The sequence below is a fragment of the Lates calcarifer genome, linkage group LG2 (genome assembly GCF_001640805.2).
Source record: "Lates calcarifer isolate ASB-BC8 linkage group LG2, TLL_Latcal_v3, whole genome shotgun sequence".
Classification (NCBI taxonomy): Eukaryota; Metazoa; Chordata; class Actinopteri; family Centropomidae; genus Lates; species Lates calcarifer.
In genome coordinates, this window is record NC_066834.1 from 11896176 (window position 1) to 11915965 (window position 19790).

Here is a 19790-nt window from a genome sequence, read left to right on the forward strand (position 1 = left end):
GGTTTATTAGCATATTAACGACCACAAAAAGATACAAAACTACCAATGAAAAATGATCACAAAAAAATGAGTGAAAGAAACAAAAAATGATACACTATCTGTGCCATTATCTGTATCTTACCTACCTGTCTGTCGTCAGACATTTGGCATAATGAACTTGGCCTCCTCCATTTAAGTATATGGCATCACAACTTCTGTCTGAAACGAGCACATCCTCCGACTCAACTCAAGTCTAATGTCACCTCGGCACCGCCTATTTTGAGGTCGCACAGATGGATTCACAGCATCACTCTGAGGCTCCATAAGGTAATTTGTCACTCAGTCGTGTTTCAAACAGAATGCTAACGTTACGATTCAGCATTTGGTAAGCTGCTATTTTAACACATACACGTTTAGCATGATAGCTCGCATGTTAGCAAAGAGCATTAAAGACAGACTGTAATGCATTACATTGTGTGTATCCTTGACATCTAACAAACACACTGAATGCATTTCCTTCCTGATGATTTGTAAAGTATTTAAAATCCTGCGTTGTTGACATTCATATTTTCTGTCCTACAGTCTTTCCTACGCCTCTAAGTGATGATCACTGGAATAACTGGAAACGGGAGAAATCTGAGTGGAGCTACCTGCGTCGTCTTCCACATGTACAGTAGGAACACAACAGAAACCCACTTAATAGGAAAAAAAAATCATTACTCCATAGCACTACTAGTGGTCAAAAACTGAAAAGGATCACCAAAACTGAGAGAAGTCATGCTGTGCAGACTATGAACACTTACCAAAATTTCATCCTGGTCATCCATACAAATTAACAATGTTGCACTTAAAAGTTTTAAAGAGAAAATAAAGAAGCCAAAAATAGAGTTTAAGTGATTTTATTTACAGTTTAACAGTCCCATAGATCTGGTCGCTGTACAGAACCTTCACCACATCTAAAAGGACTTAAGCACATGTGTGAATAACCTGTTATAAAATGTGATTTCTACAAAGGACAAGATAAAATTTACATGGCCCAGATTTTGCAAAATCATTCATTTTGTAATTTTTTTTTTTCTACACACAACAAAAATCCACAGATGGATGGCAGCTTTTCCAAGCTGCTGACATCGTAGTCGATGTGTCCTCTCCTGGACCCGCTGGGTCGATGAGATTTTCAGGCTGAAAGCAAACAGTTCACTTTCCAGAGGCAAAGTGCAGATTGCTGACTTTTCCAGTATTGGTTTCCTCTGCCACAGATCACACACACGGTTGACGTTCATAAGACCTTCTTGAGTTTTGAGATGAGGTCCTCCTTCAACTATTGTGTCTGTCAGTCATGTCTGATTAATATACACATGACAACATCAAGTAATATGTTTTGGCGCTGATGAGTTTTTATCCAAGAACCAGTTCTGACAGAATCTCAGTCTTTAAAACTTAAAAGTAACCCATGATGAATATGTGTTTTACTCCTTTCAACAAAATTCAAACAGAATTCACAACTTAAACTGTGTAGATTTTTTTTGTATGTGCATCCAAAACAAAACAAATGTTTTTCAACACATTTACAAACCTCAGTATATGAACATTTGCAAATATTAGGTTACACATGTGCAAATCTCTCTGAATCCTATGTCCTGATTTACTTCCTATTCATTTTGTGGTTAGTACCAATGTCCATCCCCATAAGGCGCTTTTAGACTATATGACAATGATCACAAAAGGCTTTACACTGTGTTATTTTCAGCTGCCTGAGACAAAAATGTGGTAAAATCTTTGGTTATCAATCCAGAATAGTTGTCCAAGATTCTGTTTTCCACCAACTCAGAACAGGTTCTCTTCCAGTTTGTGCGTCAAATTTTGAACTGTTCAGAGCATTTAGACTAAAAATAAATTGATTTAGAACCTGAAAAGTTGGTTACCGGCTGGAACCAAAACAACTGTAGGTTTTCAGATGTGAACTGTGATGACATCGTGTCTACAGGTTGGAAGGAGGTTTTTTGTGCTTTCTGGAATACCATCGCTCCCTTGATTGTGATGGTTCCACTCAAAATATATGGAAACACAGACTTGTTTGCTAGATTAGGCACCAAGTTTCCAAGAATCCTGACTGGAACAGGACCAGGGTTCACTCAATGACCAGAAATAACCTACACAAAATTCAAACGTACCAGAAATTACCCAATTTAAATATGACATGAATGGACACAGAATACACTGGCCCATGTGCCATTTTGAATAATGCTTAGAGGGGAAAAACCCAACTTTTGTCTCAGACAGCTCAAAATCACAAGTGTAAAGGGGCTTTAGAGGATATTTTAAGACGTCATCTGATCTCTCTTCTAGTTCAGTGCCTCCACATTGTTTTTCTTTTAAAAAAAAATCTAAACACTGATGGCTTCAGTTTTGCCATTTTTGCACTTTTTATGCATGTGAGTAGAGTCAGAGGGATCCAGAAGTAATGTTCGATGTGGCTCTAATGTGTTATGTGCTCAAAAAGCAGATTTTAAGACAACAAATGCTGCACTCACATTAGAATTCCTTTATGGTTTTTTACAGAACCTGCAAATGTGTATCTGCAGAAATTTGATAGTGAAAACAACAACAAAAAACATTTCTAAAAATAACTGAATCTCAATATGCAACTTCGAAAAATCGCACTCATAGACTCAACAGAGGTTCTGAGATAGTCATTCAATACTGTCACAGGCCTAACACATGACTGCATTAACATTCGGATATGTGGCTGTAGAACTAGAGGCTGTTTAACAGTTTGTACCATAAAAGCATCAACATAAACAGATATGTACAGTTGTCTGACTCCTCAGGGCTGTTGCTCTGTCACTAAGCCTTTTACAGGCTTTGCTGCAGTTAAAAACAGATCCTGCTAATTCAGAACTTGCAGGTGTTTAAAACAGCTTCATGCTAAATGGGACCTCACTGCTGTGTGTTTATATTATTTTATGTGTGCTGTTGCATTGTGGCTGGTGTTACTGTGATCTGCTTTGTTTTCTGTTAGGTTCTAGGGATCCTTTATGAGGTTGTAGTGGTTACTGTGCAGGATATCAAGATTTAATATTTTCGTGGTCTATGGGAAGGTTCTAGAGGTCGTTCTAGAGGTTGTTTGGAAGATTGAAGTAGTCAATGAAGAGGTTCTGGATGGTTTTATGTGGTTTTAGTAGTCACTGAGGTTCTAGTGGTCCTTTTAAGAGGTTGTAGTGGTCAGTGTGAAGGTTCTAGAGATCCTCTTAGAGTTTCAAGGGGTCTTTTGTGGCTTCTAATGGTCATGGAGAAGTTTTTACATATAGCTTTAGATGTTTTAGTGGTCAATGACACGGTTCAGTATTAGGTGCTCTAGTAGTCAGTGAGAGGGTTCTAGAGGTCCTTTAGAAACCTTCAGGAGGCTGTTAAACACCCATGGGATTTTACAATGACACATTAGATGGTCTACAGCAGAAGTTTAGGTGATGTCTATAGGACTCACAGCGATGGGATTTAAGTGGTACTGTGACTTTGATCCAGATATCTCCAGTTTAAACCAATCCTAAACTAAAATGCAGCTAAGCTAATGACAAGAGCAACAGCCCCAGCATATTTCTTGTCCCTTCTGACTTATTTGTGACAACGTCAGCTATTTTATTTTGTATTAACTAACAAAAATTATGGCCAAAACTACTGCTAACTTGTTGATCAGCAGTGACAGTGACCACATACAGAAAAGTGACTGTGCCGCTATTTGGTTTTGTATTTTTTTTCCAGAGCAGCTTTTACATATCAGGACAAAATCATTCATACGGTAGTGAGCCCCCTCCCAACCTTAAATTCATCTCTCCAGAGAAATTAATGAAAGTTAAAAATTAATTAACTGATCACAGGTCTATGTCTCTCAATCAGCCTCCTTTCATCCTAACAGTCAGCACATTTACCACAAAGATGATCAACAGTAACATTGACATTTACTTTGTTAACAAACAGCGCAGAGTTCCACAGGTGAAGAAAACTTAAAAGAATTGTTCATATGATGATGAGTTATTTAAAGTTAAAAAAAAATGTAAACAAGCCTAACATATATTGTTGTTATGGAACAAACTTTACACTGAAATAAAATTAATGATAGAGCACTATTGTACCGGTGGTGGCGCACAGCAAGCATTTAACATTGAAGGCAGCTTAAAAAGTGGTTTTACAAATTTAAATTAGAGCTGCACCTAGTGATTAGTTTCATTATTGGTTAAACTGCTGACTATTTTGTTGATTTAATGAATCATTTCATTGTTTTGTCCATGAAATGTTGACAGTGAAAAAATTAGGGCTGTAGTAAACCAAAGAAAATCTTGGTCGACTAAAATCTTACTTACTTCTCAACCAATCGATTAGTTGCAGGAAAAAAAAGGTCTGCACGCTATCAAAGCAAAAGTCGATGGAGGATCATAACAGACAAGTTGGCCCATTGTTGAGCTGTAACATGCAAACTGCTGTTTGCAAAGTTTACACTCAAGTTTTTGGTCATCCATTTTAACAACACTGACTTCTTTGACATAGAGTCAATTAATTTGGAGCCGAGTTTGAGTAAACATTAAATAGACCTAGCAGCCTCCATTACATTGGGCGACCTTAAACCATTTTCACAGGTAAATAGGTATTAATGGATTCATCTTGGAAGGCTTTTGACATAGAACTTACCCCTTTATGGAGGTAACACCAATGATTGTCCAACCAATAAGAACATATCGACCAATTGGGTGGGAGTTTGGAGAAAATTTCAACAGCACAATATTTGGTATTTTTGCCTGAATAATGACTGAAACAATTATCAGTTATCAAAACACCAGATTTATTTTCTGTGGATTGACTTATCATTGCAGCTCTAATTTAAATGTTGTTTTTTTTTTTTAAATTCATGCCCCAACTCATAAATCACAGAAGCTTAGTCATTATTTACAAGAGACACTACATCCATTCTGTAACATGTTTTCCACATATTGGTGGAAATGAGCAGTGGGTGTTCAAGATGTCCTGGTTTATACTGTGAGACAACAACGCCCAGTGACTATAGGACACAAAACACTATGCCCAACAAAAAGGAGACACAGCAATAAATAAAGCTGACTTTGTATAAATAGACTTCAAGTTAAAATATTGCTAACATTAGTCTTCATATACTGTGTGACTATACAATATAAATGCTGCATTTAAAAAAATCCTCTGCTGTTGTGTTTTAACGATTTGTATCAATTTCACAGGATTTCCACATAAACCAGGTGAGTTTCACTCAAAACTGGGTGAAGTGGTGTTTATGAACGTGTGATTGGTATTTCCATTATCACTTAGTTGAGATAAAGTTTTTGTTTGTTTGTCGGGCTACATAACGCTGACCACAGTCGACTGTACCTTTTTGATCACTTGTAGAGTTTTCTCAAAACGTTATGGTAGTGCACATTCACAGTCTTCTGACAGGTTTCCTGAGCTCATCTTAAAGCAATGACGTGGGTGGTGAGAGTTGATCCTGGTGTGTTGAAGGTGAGTGTTCACAGGTAAGGCTCTCCAAATGTCCTGCGACACTCCATGACCCCCGTGCTGGGAGGACGGTCACAGTTATGGGTCAGCTTCACCAGGCTCGGCATGAGGCGGTCGTATGCTAACTTGTACTCCCGATCAAAGGCATCTGAGGTAAGAGGAGAAGGACATCAAAATTATTACAATTGTTACAACTTCTATTCTTTAAATCTGCTCTAATCAATATTTTTTCCATTGTTAATAAATCAAATGACTACTTAAGCTTGACAGAGTATTTTATGTTTTGTAGTCCATTTCAAACAGACTCTGGTTCATTTTCCCTCTTGGTGCAGAGACAGGTGTGAACGCAGTAATTGTGGCCCAAAAAAAACGCACCAAGACACCTGAGAGGAGGTGGTCTTGGTCATTGTCCCAAATGAACTGAGTTCATTTGTTGTGGAAACGTGACCAGACCTCAAACTGATCTTATTACCAGGCATACCAGGTTTAAAGTAAATTCTTGCCACTGTACATTTTATGAGCACTTTAAAATAATTTTATTTATTATCCCAAAACTCTACCAAACTCAAGGAAATAAAATTTCAAATAGGACTCACCAATATCGATGTTGTCTTTTCCCAGAGCCACTAGAGAGAGGAAGAGGATGTCTCTGTACAAACTCCTGAAAAGAAAAGAGGTCAACAAATGAGCATCAGTGGAACTGAACGGACTAAGGTTTGAACATTTGTCTTTACCTTTGCACCAAAATTACTTCAGGTTAATAACGCATGGTTCTGTGGTTTGTCATTGGAGCCAAGATGCCGTGTATTTAGTATTGTACAAATAGATAGCATTTTTGCGATCCGTTGACTACTGAGCAAGAATAGTGTACCCAGTGGGCAACTGTTCATGTCAAACTCCGTCCACTAAAGTGCTTGTTTTTGCCACTGACAGGCTCAGATTGTTATTATAGGTGTCTGACTACAGTATAGATAGATTTCCTACAGAAACTGACCTTTTTATTAAAGACTAATATCCTTTTTGTTTAACCAGAAACTTTGCTGTGTATGACTACCAGACTCCAGTGACAAAAACATTGTTTTATCTCACAGACCACAGGAACTGCTGGAATACAGCTGCTTCAATCAGTTAGTTTGAGTTGCTGTGTGGTACTTCTCCTCTGTAGGAATCCTCTCCATAATGTTGTCAGTCACTAAGCGTAACAAGCTGTCCGCAGTGGCCGGTTATACAATTATTGCTCAATACTTCACTGATTCCATATCAAACATTTACACTAAAGAACATGGGAAAATAAAGCTCAGGTTCAAAAATACCAGATATCCTTCAACATTATGCTGGCTTTGCAAGACGAATTTAACTGGAAAATCTGCCTTCACCCATGGAAGAATCTCTAAATGACTAGTGCTCACTGCTGACCTTTGCCTTTTGACCCCAAGTGTCTGGCCTAGTAGTTGCAGCAGCTGAGCCATTGGCCGGTTGACGTCGTTCCTCTGGATGCTCTTCACCACGCTCTGCAGGAACTCCTCGCTGAATGGCTTCTCCTCTTCCGGGACCGGCCGGGACAGAGGGTAACCCACATCTACCAAAACAAACACACACATGCAGTTCAGCAGCGAAATTGTCATGTTAGTGCTAAAGACACTATAAGACTATAACAATGAGGATGGTTTGATCGTTATCTGAGTGAGAGCAGGTTTTCACTCTGCTGTAAAGTACTTGGGGCTGGGTATCTGTACCAGTATAAAGCAGTACTTCTAGTACTAGTTTTACTTAACTAGTAAACGTAACAATCTAAAAAACATCATTTCCAATGGTTAAAATAAACGACAGGATTAGATGTAGAGTATGCAGTGAATTAAAGCTTCGTATGTCACTATGAATCTGTATTCCATCAAAAATATGTTAAGCCAATAACACTGAAACGGCTGGAACAATTAGTCAATTAATGAACAAGTGGATCAATAGAAACATAATCGAATAATCAAACAATTTGATAATCCATTATTTCATCATTAATAATTTTACAAGCAAAAAGAGTGAGACAATACCAAATATTCTCTGATTCAAGCATCTTAAATGAGAGGAATTTTTATCATAAATCACAGTGAACTAAATATTTTTGGATATTTGTTAGTGTTGCAATGTAGCAGTATTGACTAACTATTTAAAAAATGAAAAATTGATAGTGTTAATTATTCAAGTTTTAATCAGTTCATTTGGTTGCGTCTCCACTTTTCATTACTGTGTAATTGTTCTTTTTTCTCACTTTTGTTCAGTTATGGTTACAGATTTTGTTTAAGTGTAATTCCTTTGCCCAAAAAAAAGAGACAAAACACACAATGAACAAAGTTTAAAAATTAGATTTTTAGATATTTTAAAAAATAGGACTTTGTTTTTTGTTTTTTTCTAGAGATAAAGTGATAATATAGTGAATTCTTTTGGCCATAGTAACCATGCAGAGAAAATCTGATATTGTGACAGACATATTCACAGACTTAATGATTAATTAATTAATTAATTAATTGATAATAATACAATAGTTGGCTCCAGCCCTAATTACATTTTGTTTTCATACTTGCAGATGTAAATTAAACAAAGTCAGACCTACTTTTATCAAAGGACTAAAACTGTTATTTTTGGAAGTTCAGTTACAGCTCGTGATGCTACAGTGACACAGAATAGATAAAAGAAAATTAACCATAAAAATATAAATGGTAAAGCATCAGAGGACGCAAACACGATGTGTTTGGTATTTAGTACCCAGCCCTTTAAGCACTACAGTAACATTCATTCTTAAAAGCTGCTACATAAACAATTTTAATGTCCATGTTGACATGTGGAAGGAGACAGTGGACATCAACCAGAGATGCAAACCCACATTCAAATACAGAGCAGGGCTGTATTTGAGACAAACACGTTCCATGTCGACAGAGTTTAACAAAAATAAAAACAACCCATCATCAGATTTCACACTAGACAGATACTTTCATTCCAAGCACTGTGAAACCATGAAAAACTAGAGGCTGACTTTCCACAGAGGACAAAAACACTGCAGTGCATCGAGCAGAGAGCACACAACACAGAGAGAGGGGGAGACAGCGGTAGGCCTCAGACAGAACAATCAGAGCACAAACAACAGGACTCATCTGTGGGAGTCTGCAGCAGAGAGATGAACACTCACTCTCTAACAACAGAGTACAATTAAGCCCTGGAAAGACAGAGAGCAGACAGAGCCTGTTAGCACGAGAATTAGCCGACTCCCAGGAGGAGCCGGACGCCTCCACGCCTCCATCTCCATTAAACAGTCAACTACTGCAGACTGAGCGAAGGAGCAGAAAGGTTAGCACCAGACTCTGTTCATTTATAGTGATCACAAATGTAGCTGCTGTACTGAGCATATTCATTACAGATTTTAATTAAATAAGTAAATTAGGTTTGCTTGAGGGTCTTTTTTTATTAGATGTAAAATCTATAAAGTATAAATTATTTTAGATAAAAATTGTCAAAATACACACATTGTTTTATATTCTTCTCTTAATCTCAGTCTACTCATGCCAAATCCACACATCTCCCCACTGTTCACTCTGCTCTTCATTTTCCTGGGTTGTAACCGCTTTTTTTTCTACTGCTGCTTTGAGGATCATTAAGGTTTAATTTCATGTTTGAAAAACTCTTGCTCACTGGATCCTGTTTCAGCAGCCATCAGTACTCAGGTGAGAGTTGAGTTAATATCCTGATGAATTGTTAGGTCTGTTGTGCAGAGAGCAAGAGAAAGTATGACTCACTGTATGTGTTCCAGAGGATGTACAGAGGCTGGATGGGGTCCTGGTGCAGTTTGAGGTTGTCCCACAGGATCTGGATCAATACGTGTTTACTGTCCTCCGACATCCAGTGACGAGGAACCTGACCAAGCCGAGAGAGAGAGAGGCACTGTGAGTCAGTCAAAATGTCATGTTTGTTATCTCTGCAGCCCTTTATCTTTCTGATTCACATTATTTAAACTTTAAAAGTATTCATTTTAAAATGTATTCAACAGCAGCAAGAAACCTTGTACACGCTGACCTCCAGTGATTTAACTTCTCACCTTGTTGCAGTGATGCAGAAGAAGGAAAAATACTACAAAATTATTATAATTATCATTAATGTGCTGTATGTTTTTGTTTGTGTATGTCTGACCTGTGAGTCCCTATTGCAGTGCTCAGAGGTAAGAATGAGACCGGGCAAGTTGCTGGGCAGGTCCAGTCGTCTGAAGTACCAGACCAGATTCCAGTAGATGATGGGGTGATGGTCCACCATGTCGGCCTCTGTGATCACCGGGTCGCCCTCATTCTCGAGCAGACTCTCCAGCTCCTTCCACAGCACCAGCGGGCTCAGGTAGGGAACCGTCACTGGCTCTGGGTTGTGGAGTCGCCACTCCATGCTCAGTGAATCCTGGGTGGGATTACAATGACGTTAGATTAAGTAAATGATAAACTTCCTTACTTTAAACCATCATTACTTGATCTTCATGGCCATTTGTTAGTACAGTTGCTTATTTAAATATCCTGCAGACACAGAACTACATTAATATTTCATTCCAGAGTCATTTCGCTGGCCTTGCTGGCTGTAAATCCAATATTCCTTCTTTTAGCTCTGTTTTGGTTTCGAGCTGAAACTAACTACTGAAACTATTTGTCACTTAACTTGCTAAATGCTAAATGGTACATTCACCTGCTAGTTGCCAACTCGGCTGTTTTGAAAACAGCCACCTGTTGTAGAGCATGAGACTGAACTGAAACGATGAGCTGAGAGAGTCAGGTAGTAATTCTCTGTGGGTTTGTTATGAGGGGTGATTGATAAGTTGGTGTTCTATAGTACAAGGAGAAAAGTTAAACAGATCTCTTTACATACACGTGCAATTCAGCTCTTTGAGTGATTACACAGAAAGTTTGAAGCTAATAACTCTTGTGGTATTTCTGTATCAAGTACTTGAAAATTACAAGTCAGCACTGTTTTAGAAAATGGACATCATCAGCAAGTAAGACGAAGTAAAACATGTCAAAATCCACACAGCTTTTTGGCATCTTGTTGTAGATATAGTCACTGTTATATCAAATTGTCCTTTTGTTGTGTTTTGCATTTCTGTTGTCTGTTCTTTTATGTTGGGTTAGGGTTAGGGTTAGGGTTAGGTTAGGGTTAGGGTTACATTCTCTTACATTTCTCTACATTCTCTTAGGCTTTAACAGTGATTTGTGTTGAGACATACCGTGGTTTCGTTGAGACGGCTGGGCAGGCTGCCTGATGTTGGCACACAGCGGCTCGGTCGGGATACTTCGTCCAGAGGACCAAAGACACTAACGCTGCGGGCCATAGGCGCTCCGGGGGACAGCGACCCCTGACGGCGCTCTGTGGGGATGTTGATACCTTGAGCCCGGGCTTGTCGAGTCCTGAGAAGACACAGCGAGGTCTGTCAGCTCGTAACACCACAACTCACTTTAAAGGAAAGGTTAGTTTGCAAGACACTGAATGAGGGTGAGGTCACTCACATGATTGCATCATTTATACATCACATAATAGTACCTCTTTAATATTCTTTTTCATAATTAATGACTCTCACATTAATAATATTCAGCAAAAACACAAACAAAACACAGTGCATCACTTTTTTGCTGCCTGATATCTTGGCATTGAGGTATCATACACTGTTCATCCCTGTTCATACACTCTCTCACACTATACATTCATTCACTCAAACAAACAAACAAACAAACACACACAGCACGAGAGAGAGAGAAAGAGCTTTGTTAGAACCAGGTGCTGCAGATCATCTCACGTCACTCCTTTACAATGCAGATGCGGAGACTGTGGATGTAGCTACAGTAGGTTCCTACTTCAAAAGCACTGTGTAATAAGACAAACTGGAAGCTGCATGAAGATGAGCCATGAAAAAAAATCTGCTTAAAGCTCTGGAACTGTAATGATGACTGTTCATCTGATTAACATAACATCTATGTAAAACAACGTAGAAAAAAACCTGCTAAACTACAAATTACTTTGTTTTAAACTGTATGTATTAACAGTGTTTATATGCCATTATATATGGTATTAAAGAGAACAAAGCATGTGTGTGAGATTTTCCTTCAAAACAAAAATAAAAACTGACTGCTTGTCCTGAATCCAAGGTGATGACCTTAAAGTTAGTAGAACTGAAGGTATAGTGAAGGTATTGGTATGACCTCATCTTATTGTACAGCAGGTTTTAAAGGACCAGTGTGTAATATTAAGGCAGAGAAGTTTTGATACTGTATAATCATCTGACACTAAGAATCATTGTTTTCGTTAGATTAGAATGAGTCCTTCCTTTCTAGAAGCAGGTACTCATGTTGCACTGCCATGTTTCTATAGTGACCCAGAGCAGACAGACCAAACACTGGGTCTGATAACCAGTAACCACTAGATGTCACTAAATCCTATATACTGGTCCTTTAATGAACATGTTTTTTGATAGCATTTCAGTAAAGTTTATCTAATACAGAGAATTCTCTATGATCTCCAAAGCTCTTGTGTTGTGCTTTTCCCTGACTGAACATCGCTCTGCATGAGCAGTGTGGGGAAAAAAAAAAAATATGAGGGTGATGGCAAGTACCTTCCACTTCCTGAACACTCCTGGACAGCAATCACAGGGGAGGGAGGGGAGACGGCTGTTGTAGGACAGGGTGTGGACAACGTGGACGTCCCTGTGTCCAAACCTGTTGAGGCAGAGTACGATGAGGTCATTGCCTCGTCCACTGATGGACTGCCTTTCAGGAAAAGCCTGTGAGGAGGAAAGACAAATTAGTATGGTGTTTTTAACATGAATTATGTTATGAGATGGGACAGGTTTATCACACAGCAGGGGTCAGTTCGTACTGAGTCCAATTGCCCCCACCCCCCAAGCAAAATTTCAATGCACAATTAAATATAGCAGTTTAGCACTAAGGTTTATCGCCTACCTGCCAGGTCCTCGCATGTCCCTGATCTCCACATTGAGGAAGGGCAGGAAGGGGTTTCCACAGAAGGGACAGGTGGTGTTCAAATTGGAGTCGTCTGCTGTCCAGCCTGCCATAATCTCCTCATCATACACCAGACAGTCACATGTCTTGCAGCGGGAACAGCTTGAGATCAGCAGCTGGACACACACACACACACACACACAGGGAAAGCACAGCTCAAATATATTTCTACAGAAAATAAGAATTCACAGGAACCTTTATAAATTTAAATGTTCATCAAAAAGCCAAAGCAGAAGCAGGTTAAGAAACAGATTAATTTGTACTTATTCCTGTTTTCCTGACTTTTGCATCCAGTTTTTAATGACTGTGACCCAACAGCTGAACTCCACAACCAATTCTACTTTTCGTCTTGTAATTCGACTGACCTCCATGGCATAATTGTTGAAGATGCTGGTGTTACTGGTGTAGCGCGACGAGCCGAGGTCTGACTTGTCTGGCAGAGGGAAACCACCAGGAGGAGAGAGGACACATCCTGCAGGAGAATGAAGAATGATACACACGGAGTTAGTGTCTCACCTACAGAATATACTGTATATGTCTGAACACATTTTTGAGATGAGCATCATCACTGAAGACGTGACTATCATTCTTTGGGGGTACTTTGGGGATTCTTTGTAGTGACAGGTGTGTATTGTTAAGAACACTGGGAGATATGTTTAACACCTTTGTGGTTTTTTTTCAATTAAGTATTTCAACAGATTGTGCTGAAATTTTCTATCTTTGTGTATCTCTCATTGTTTGTCACCACAAGAGGCAAATCTGTCAGTAAAGAACTGAGTATTGAATTGACAACATTCAAACAAACTGTTGAGGAAATCTTGAAAAATTAGAAAAAATAGACATTACACAAAACTTAAAATGGCAACACTGACATAGAAGTGCAAATAAATTCACCAACAGGTCTGTGTAAATCAATGTTAGATGTTATAAATCTTGAAGTTTTGCTCAGGAAAAAACTTGACATTTCAGCATAAAGGAGAAATGTGTCGCACAGGAAACCTCTGCTTGGAATTTAGAAATGTCTTGTCGAAACTAACATGGAAATATGTTGCTATCATGTTTCTTAAGATATCATCAGTCCTCCTGTATCTTACAAAGTGAAATAAGAACTTTTTTATACCTGGTGAAACCTTGCATTGTCATGCATTGATGAGAGTCAATCTTACCAGGGAGTAGAGATGTGGGTCTCCCATGGCTGGAACCTGCAGGGGGGCTGTCCAGTCTGCTTCGGAGGGGGCTGCGTCGGGGGCTCCTGCGAGGCCCAGCAGGGCCAACAGGGCCATTCCTTGGCGGAGAGACCACAGAGCTCTCCAACTCCCCACAGTCCTCCTCATCCAGCAGGGAGGAGCAGTCTGGATCTCCAATACCCAGGGAGGACACACTCATACGGTCGCTGTGACCATCCTGGATCAACAGTGGAGAGACAGGCAAGTTAATGTCATTGGACTGAACAGCTGCCTGAACTTCAAACTATAATACTCACAGCAACAACAGATCAGATCAGGTTCAGCACTGACGAAAGGCTCTGCACAAGGTCCTAATCTTTTTTTTTTTTTTTTTTTTTTTTTAAGAATCTAAAGGGGCTATTTGTGAGTTTTCTCTACTTGCCAAAGGAAGGTGGTGGTGAGGCTTAGCTTCAACTTCAGCCATCATTATGTTTACAAGTAATAGAAATAGCAGCTAAATATTGGTGTTGCTATCCACTGCTGGAGACGGCTCTTGTCGCGTAAACAAATTTTGATGCTGAACTTGAAATGTTTCTTCTAGACTGGTAGGTAAACAGCTGTTAATGCCAATATTGGCTATGGAGTGATGGCAAAAGTTACAAATAGCATTTTAAACTGATATCCCAACTCAAATGCATCCTCTCTTTGACCTTAATCACACAAATCACTTGAATCTAGAAATACTGTTGAGGAGTTTGCACACAGTCAAGTTGCCAGATCTCCAAACTTCATGTCTCAGAACAAAACAAAAGGTCTGGCAGGAGGAAATCTCTGACATTTACTGTGAATTTGTGACACAAATTTGTAAAATAATTAAAGATGCACGCTGTCCGTGTGTAAGCTTTGTTAATAGATTTGTCTCCGAGAGAGCAAACTTGACCCATACAGCTGGTCAATGGAGGCTCTTAAACACAGTCCACTGGAAAAATACTGTCAAACACACAAAAGGCCACAAGATGGCGACAAGACTTCAACTTTAGGCTCTTTGGCTACTGTTTATATGAGAGCTTAATATTGTATGGACCTAAAAGTGATTTACTGCAGTGCTAAAACACACTCACACCAGTGTTTATGCAGGATTTAGCTCATTTACTACAAATCCTGTTTGCTTTGCATTACTGACACTAATAGAGATCTGGCTGACATTTCACTTAAAATAACAGTATGTTAAGGGTTTAACTATTTGGAGGTCCTTTGCTCCTAAAAACCGAACATAACAGTAAAATTCACATCCCAGACTCACATAACAATTCGATGTAAGTGCTCATAAGAATGCTGAGGTTTGTGATTTAGATTTTTAAGTATTTCCAAATCCAGGTAGCCATTCATGTTCTATACACTGAATTCAAGAAGACTCTAAAATGCATGTACTGGGTAATTAATTAATCAGTTAATTACTGTACGTTTGACTCTGTACCTTGGTAGGTGTGGTGTATGTGGCAAGACGGGAATACCAGCGGCTTGCCTTCTCTGCCACACCCTTCCCAGCAGAGAACACACTGGTCTTGAATACGTCCAACGTTGGTGTGAGCAGAGTGTCCAGAGCGAAGGAGGAGGAGGAGGGTGAAGGTGACGCCAGGCTCATCCTGTCTGTCCTCTCTCTGCAGGGGCTGGGTCGGGGGCTGGGGCTGGGTGTGGTGCTAGAGCTGCGACAGGGAGGAGACGACCACAGACGTTGGCGTGAGATAGGTTGGGAGGGCGAGGGCGGGTGGTATGTGCGGGAGCGTGGTACTCCAGCAGTCCTGAGGGGGGAGCTGTGGGGCAGGCTGGACCTGCGGGGGCCAGAGAGTGAGGAAGGATGGAGGAGGGGGCTGACTGGGTCCTGCAGTTCCAGACTGGGGGTGCGGCTGCTCAGTGGGCTGCCCATATGGTTCATGTAGAGCTCTATCTCCCTGGCCAGGTGCCTACGGGCGCTCGATGTGCTGGTGTCATCCCCTTCAGGATACCTATCCTCATTTCGCTGCTCAGACTGTGACTCTGCTGCCAGCAGTGATAGAGGGTCGTAGCCCATCTCGATGCCCGTGCGCTTAACAGCCCCTCTGGACGTCACAGAGCTCATGGCACCGTAGCTGGCGCTGCGTTCGACAAGTTTCTTGTGATGTTTGTTGGTTTTATGAGAGCGGACACCAGACCCTGTGGAAGGCTTATCTAAATCCAGATCCTCAAAATCAAAAATGGCCTCTGTATTATTTCTGTCCTCATCACTGGAGTCCTGTCCCTCCATTTCCTCCTCCTCTTCTTCCTCCCTGTGATCCAGACTTCTGGCTGCGCCTGCTTTAGCGGCAGCCCCCTCTAGCCCACCTAAAGCTAGCGAACGAGGCCTCTTACTTTTATTGAAATTGGCACCAGAGAGAATTTTGGCATCTGCGCCCAGGTGTCCTGCGATCTTATCTGGGTCAGTTTCACCCTGGCTCATACCCAGGCCAAGGACAGTGGTGCCACTGCCGCTGCTGCCCACTGTGTCTCCACTCAGACGGCGACCCCTCACGCCCTGCCAGTCGAGACCAGAGGCGCTGCTGGCACTGCCCACCACCTCCTCCAGAGCGCTCTTATGTCTCCTGAGCAAACTGTTGGACTGGACCTCGCCTATCTCATCCAGGGAGGAGGTGAAGAGGAGACCTGCAACATGGCCTGAGAGAGAGGGAGGGAGGGTGTGAGAATCACTGTACCAAACAAAGACCACGTAGTGCCACCCCAGTGTGTGATTCAGAATCAGAGGTGTGACATGTAACAAAGCAGCCTCTGCAACAATGGGCTGTATAAAAGGGGCTTGTACAAAACAAGTGCAACTGCATCAGAAAATATCAGGTTCCTTGACTAAATGTCAAAAGGTAAAAGCCTGTGTACATACATCAAGTGCTGCCAGTGAGCATTTTAGAGAGAAACACCCAATCACAGAGCTTAATAATTAATTCTGTTGCATGGACTGGTAACAAGTGGAAGGTGGAGAAAATCACATCCAGACTCTGAAAACAAGCAAAATGTTCTTAATATGCTGCAGCTCTGATTATTTCCTCTGGCTTCTTCTCCATAGCAACAGCAGCTGAGGCTCATAGGCACTGAAATAATTAAAACTAATGGCCACAATATAAACCTACAGTATTATGAGTTGATTATCTAGGGAGAGTCCCATGGTTCTATGTGGAGAAACACTGGGTATGCACAGCAGAGAAAAACATTTTGTTTACGAGCATCTCCTCCCACTTTGCAGAACTGTTTAAGATTCCCTCTGTACCTGCGCTGGCAGAGCTCTTGGGTTTACAGGATGAATCCTCATATGAACAGCTGCTACGAACAATGCCACGGGGTTTGAAGGAGGAGTGGATTTCCATGTCCAGCTGAGGAAGGCAGTCTTTACTTCCTTTGGCGCTCTCTGTCTCTGACACTACAAACACAAGAATTACAATTTAAAATCGGCCTTTTTAACTATGTGCACAGCTTGAAACACTATACTGTTCTTACAAAGAAAATCCACTGAAGGACAACACAAGACTGAAATGCTTTGATGTGCATGAGAAACCAAAAGGAATGAATTATCTCTGGAGGAGACAGGAAGATCAAGGCAGAGGAAGGGGAAATCCCGTGTGGCTACAAGGCTGCCGAGTTATCATTTTTTATAGAGTACAGTAGACAGAAATATCAGGTGAGATCAGATCAGAGAGAGTACTGACAGGAGCTACAGTCGCTCTCCTTCTTGTCATCTTTGTCAGGGGCGGTGTCCTGGGCGCTGGGGTCTCCTCTCCGAACCTCCTCTTTGGACAGTGAGTTATAACCCAAATCTGACTGATCTCCTAGAGAACAAGAGAAATAGAGAAAGAACCAGATTAAATAGAAAAAAGGGGACACAATAGGCACCGAAGGCACTCTGATATTACACCACAAAATCACAGAGATATAAAACACAGCGGATGATAAATCTATGTAGAGGGACAAAATTGTTAAAATGGCACCTCTTCTCTCAGAATACACTTCAACGCTACGACACGTAACAGGTTTGAGAGCCAAGTCCTTTATTTTCACACAATCTACTGAAAAACAACCATAAACACTTACAGTATAACAAATGTGAATCTATTGTAGTTTTACATTGTGGTAGAGATGTAAATGAAACATAAGAGAAAAAAAAAACTAGTGAGGCGTTTCTTCCCTTCCATTTCCTCAATTCTGGGAGACACATCACTGTTGCAGGGGAGAAGAGAGAAAAAGCAGCTAAAAGATTCCTCCTCAGGGCATGCACATCTACAGTTACAGTGAGGAACAAACTGCATTTTCACAGCTGCTAATGAATCTGACTGTTAAGACTTGATGATAGGAGAAAAAAAACATTGCCATCACTCCAGGCTGACTTTTCAATCTGTCTCTAAAACTTCCCTGGGTCTCCAGGCAACCAACTGTCTGATGATTTCTCCTCTTTCATCTTTCCCATGAACCTCCCTGGCCGTCATCTCTAAATAAAGCATGAGGCCGTGCGGCACGGCTGCAATACAGTACAGAGCAACTCACAACTGATGGCAAGTGACAAAACTCATTCCAGGACTGTAATAATCAATGAAGTGCACATCGAGGTTCCTTCCCTCCTGCTGAGCTGTGAGCTGTGGTTCTTACTGCGCACAAACCAAAGACTCCCGAAGAGGTGCCATCTCCATGATTAAAACTATTTCCATAATCAAAAAGAATGTGCCTCTGGGTAATTACTCGCCATAATTGACAATGACAAATCACTCTGTGGTGAAGCGAGGAGTGCGAGTAAGAGAGAAACGTCAAATAGAGATGAGTGAGAAAGGAGCAGCAGACTGTGCTGAATAGAGAGATGACACAGCAGAGGAGAGAAAGAGGAGACACTGATCAGAGACAGAGAGAAACACAAAGGAAGAGAGTAGTAATGAGAGGGCTGGAGAAGTCAGAAAACAAAAACACTGCAGGCAGGCAAGATGAGACAGAAATGCGACCAGAAAGAGACAGACAGGCAGACTGACAGAGAGGTTTACCTGGATGGAGGGTGGCTTCTCTGAGCTCAGAGCCCCCCCAGTTTGAGTGGGCCACCAGGGCCCTGGCGCCCACGCTGCCGCCCCCACGGCCGACTGCATGCAAGGGCAACACAGGCAGGGCCAGAGTGAAGGGCAGGGTTAGGGACAGAGCAGAGCAGAAACCACAGCCGCAAAACCAGGGAGAGACACGAGGATGAACAACAGAGATGAGAGGAAGGTGGGAAAACAGGCAGCGAGGAAGGAGGTTTCAGAGGGAAATGAGGAATAGGCCGGTCGGTGAGTGAGACAAATGAGGAAGGAGGATAAAAAAAATGTCATTGAGAGAAAAAAAAAAGATGTAGAACAAAATGGCTGCCTTGTGAAAGATGAGAGTCAAGCAGCAGCCATTTCAAGTGTACCTGTGCTAGATCTATCGTCAGTGGGGTCTACTTTGACGGAGTCAGTGGCGTAGGGGCCCTGCTCAGCCAGGTTAGTGTCGGCTGAGCTATCCAGGCTGCCATGACTCACAGCATCCAGGTCACTGCCATCTGCCCAAAAACAACAGCCGGTTAAAGGAAGCCAAGCGCCATTTCTGCTCCAGAAAGGGTCATCTGTTCTTCTTCTGAATATATTTTTTAATCTATAAGTGCTGACACGCAGGTGACAAGAACTGTTATCTACTGTGTTTTTAACATCTCAGAGAAACAGTAACTTGCTTCAGTAATTTGATATAAATCCAGCTGAACCTGCATTCACAGTAACAATGATAACAGGAGAAATGAAAGCTTAAAATACCATATAAAGCTGAGATGTAACAAATCATTGTTCAAAGTGAATCATTTCCAACCACCAGAATAAAACACTGCAACATTTTTATTTGTGGGTCCCATAGTTCCCTCATAATTTCCTAGAGGAGAGCTGGTGTGCACCTGTAAATATTTAGGAGGGCTCTTATGTAAATTAATTCCAACTAATTGCTGTGTAATCTAGAGTCTTCCAGTCAGTGCACAGCAGATTAGTTGAACATGCACAAATGTGAAACTTGTCTCCAAGAAAGAACATACATA

General features: G+C 41.0%; 1 protein-coding gene across 1 annotated transcript in view; it reads right to left on the bottom strand.

Moving 5' to 3' along the window:
- Nucleotides 1–862: 862 nt before the first annotated feature.
- LOC108887768 (C-myc promoter-binding protein-like) overlaps nt 863–19790 on the bottom strand; it is a 69050-nt gene continuing 50122 nt past the window's right edge. Inside the window, 14 exon segments of the mRNA XM_051075376.1 lie at nt 863–5647; nt 6096–6160; nt 6916–7078; nt 9285–9402; nt 9676–9930; nt 10745–10925; nt 12125–12292; nt 12471–12646; nt 12896–13002; nt 13697–13934; nt 15174–16387; nt 16992–17141; nt 17428–17547; nt 19143–19271. Of these exon segments, the coding sequence (XP_050931333.1) occupies nt 5511–5647; nt 6096–6160; nt 6916–7078; nt 9285–9402; nt 9676–9930; nt 10745–10925; nt 12125–12292; nt 12471–12646; nt 12896–13002; nt 13697–13934; nt 15174–16387; nt 16992–17141; nt 17428–17547; nt 19143–19271 (3221 nt within the window). The 3' untranslated portion in view covers nt 863–5510.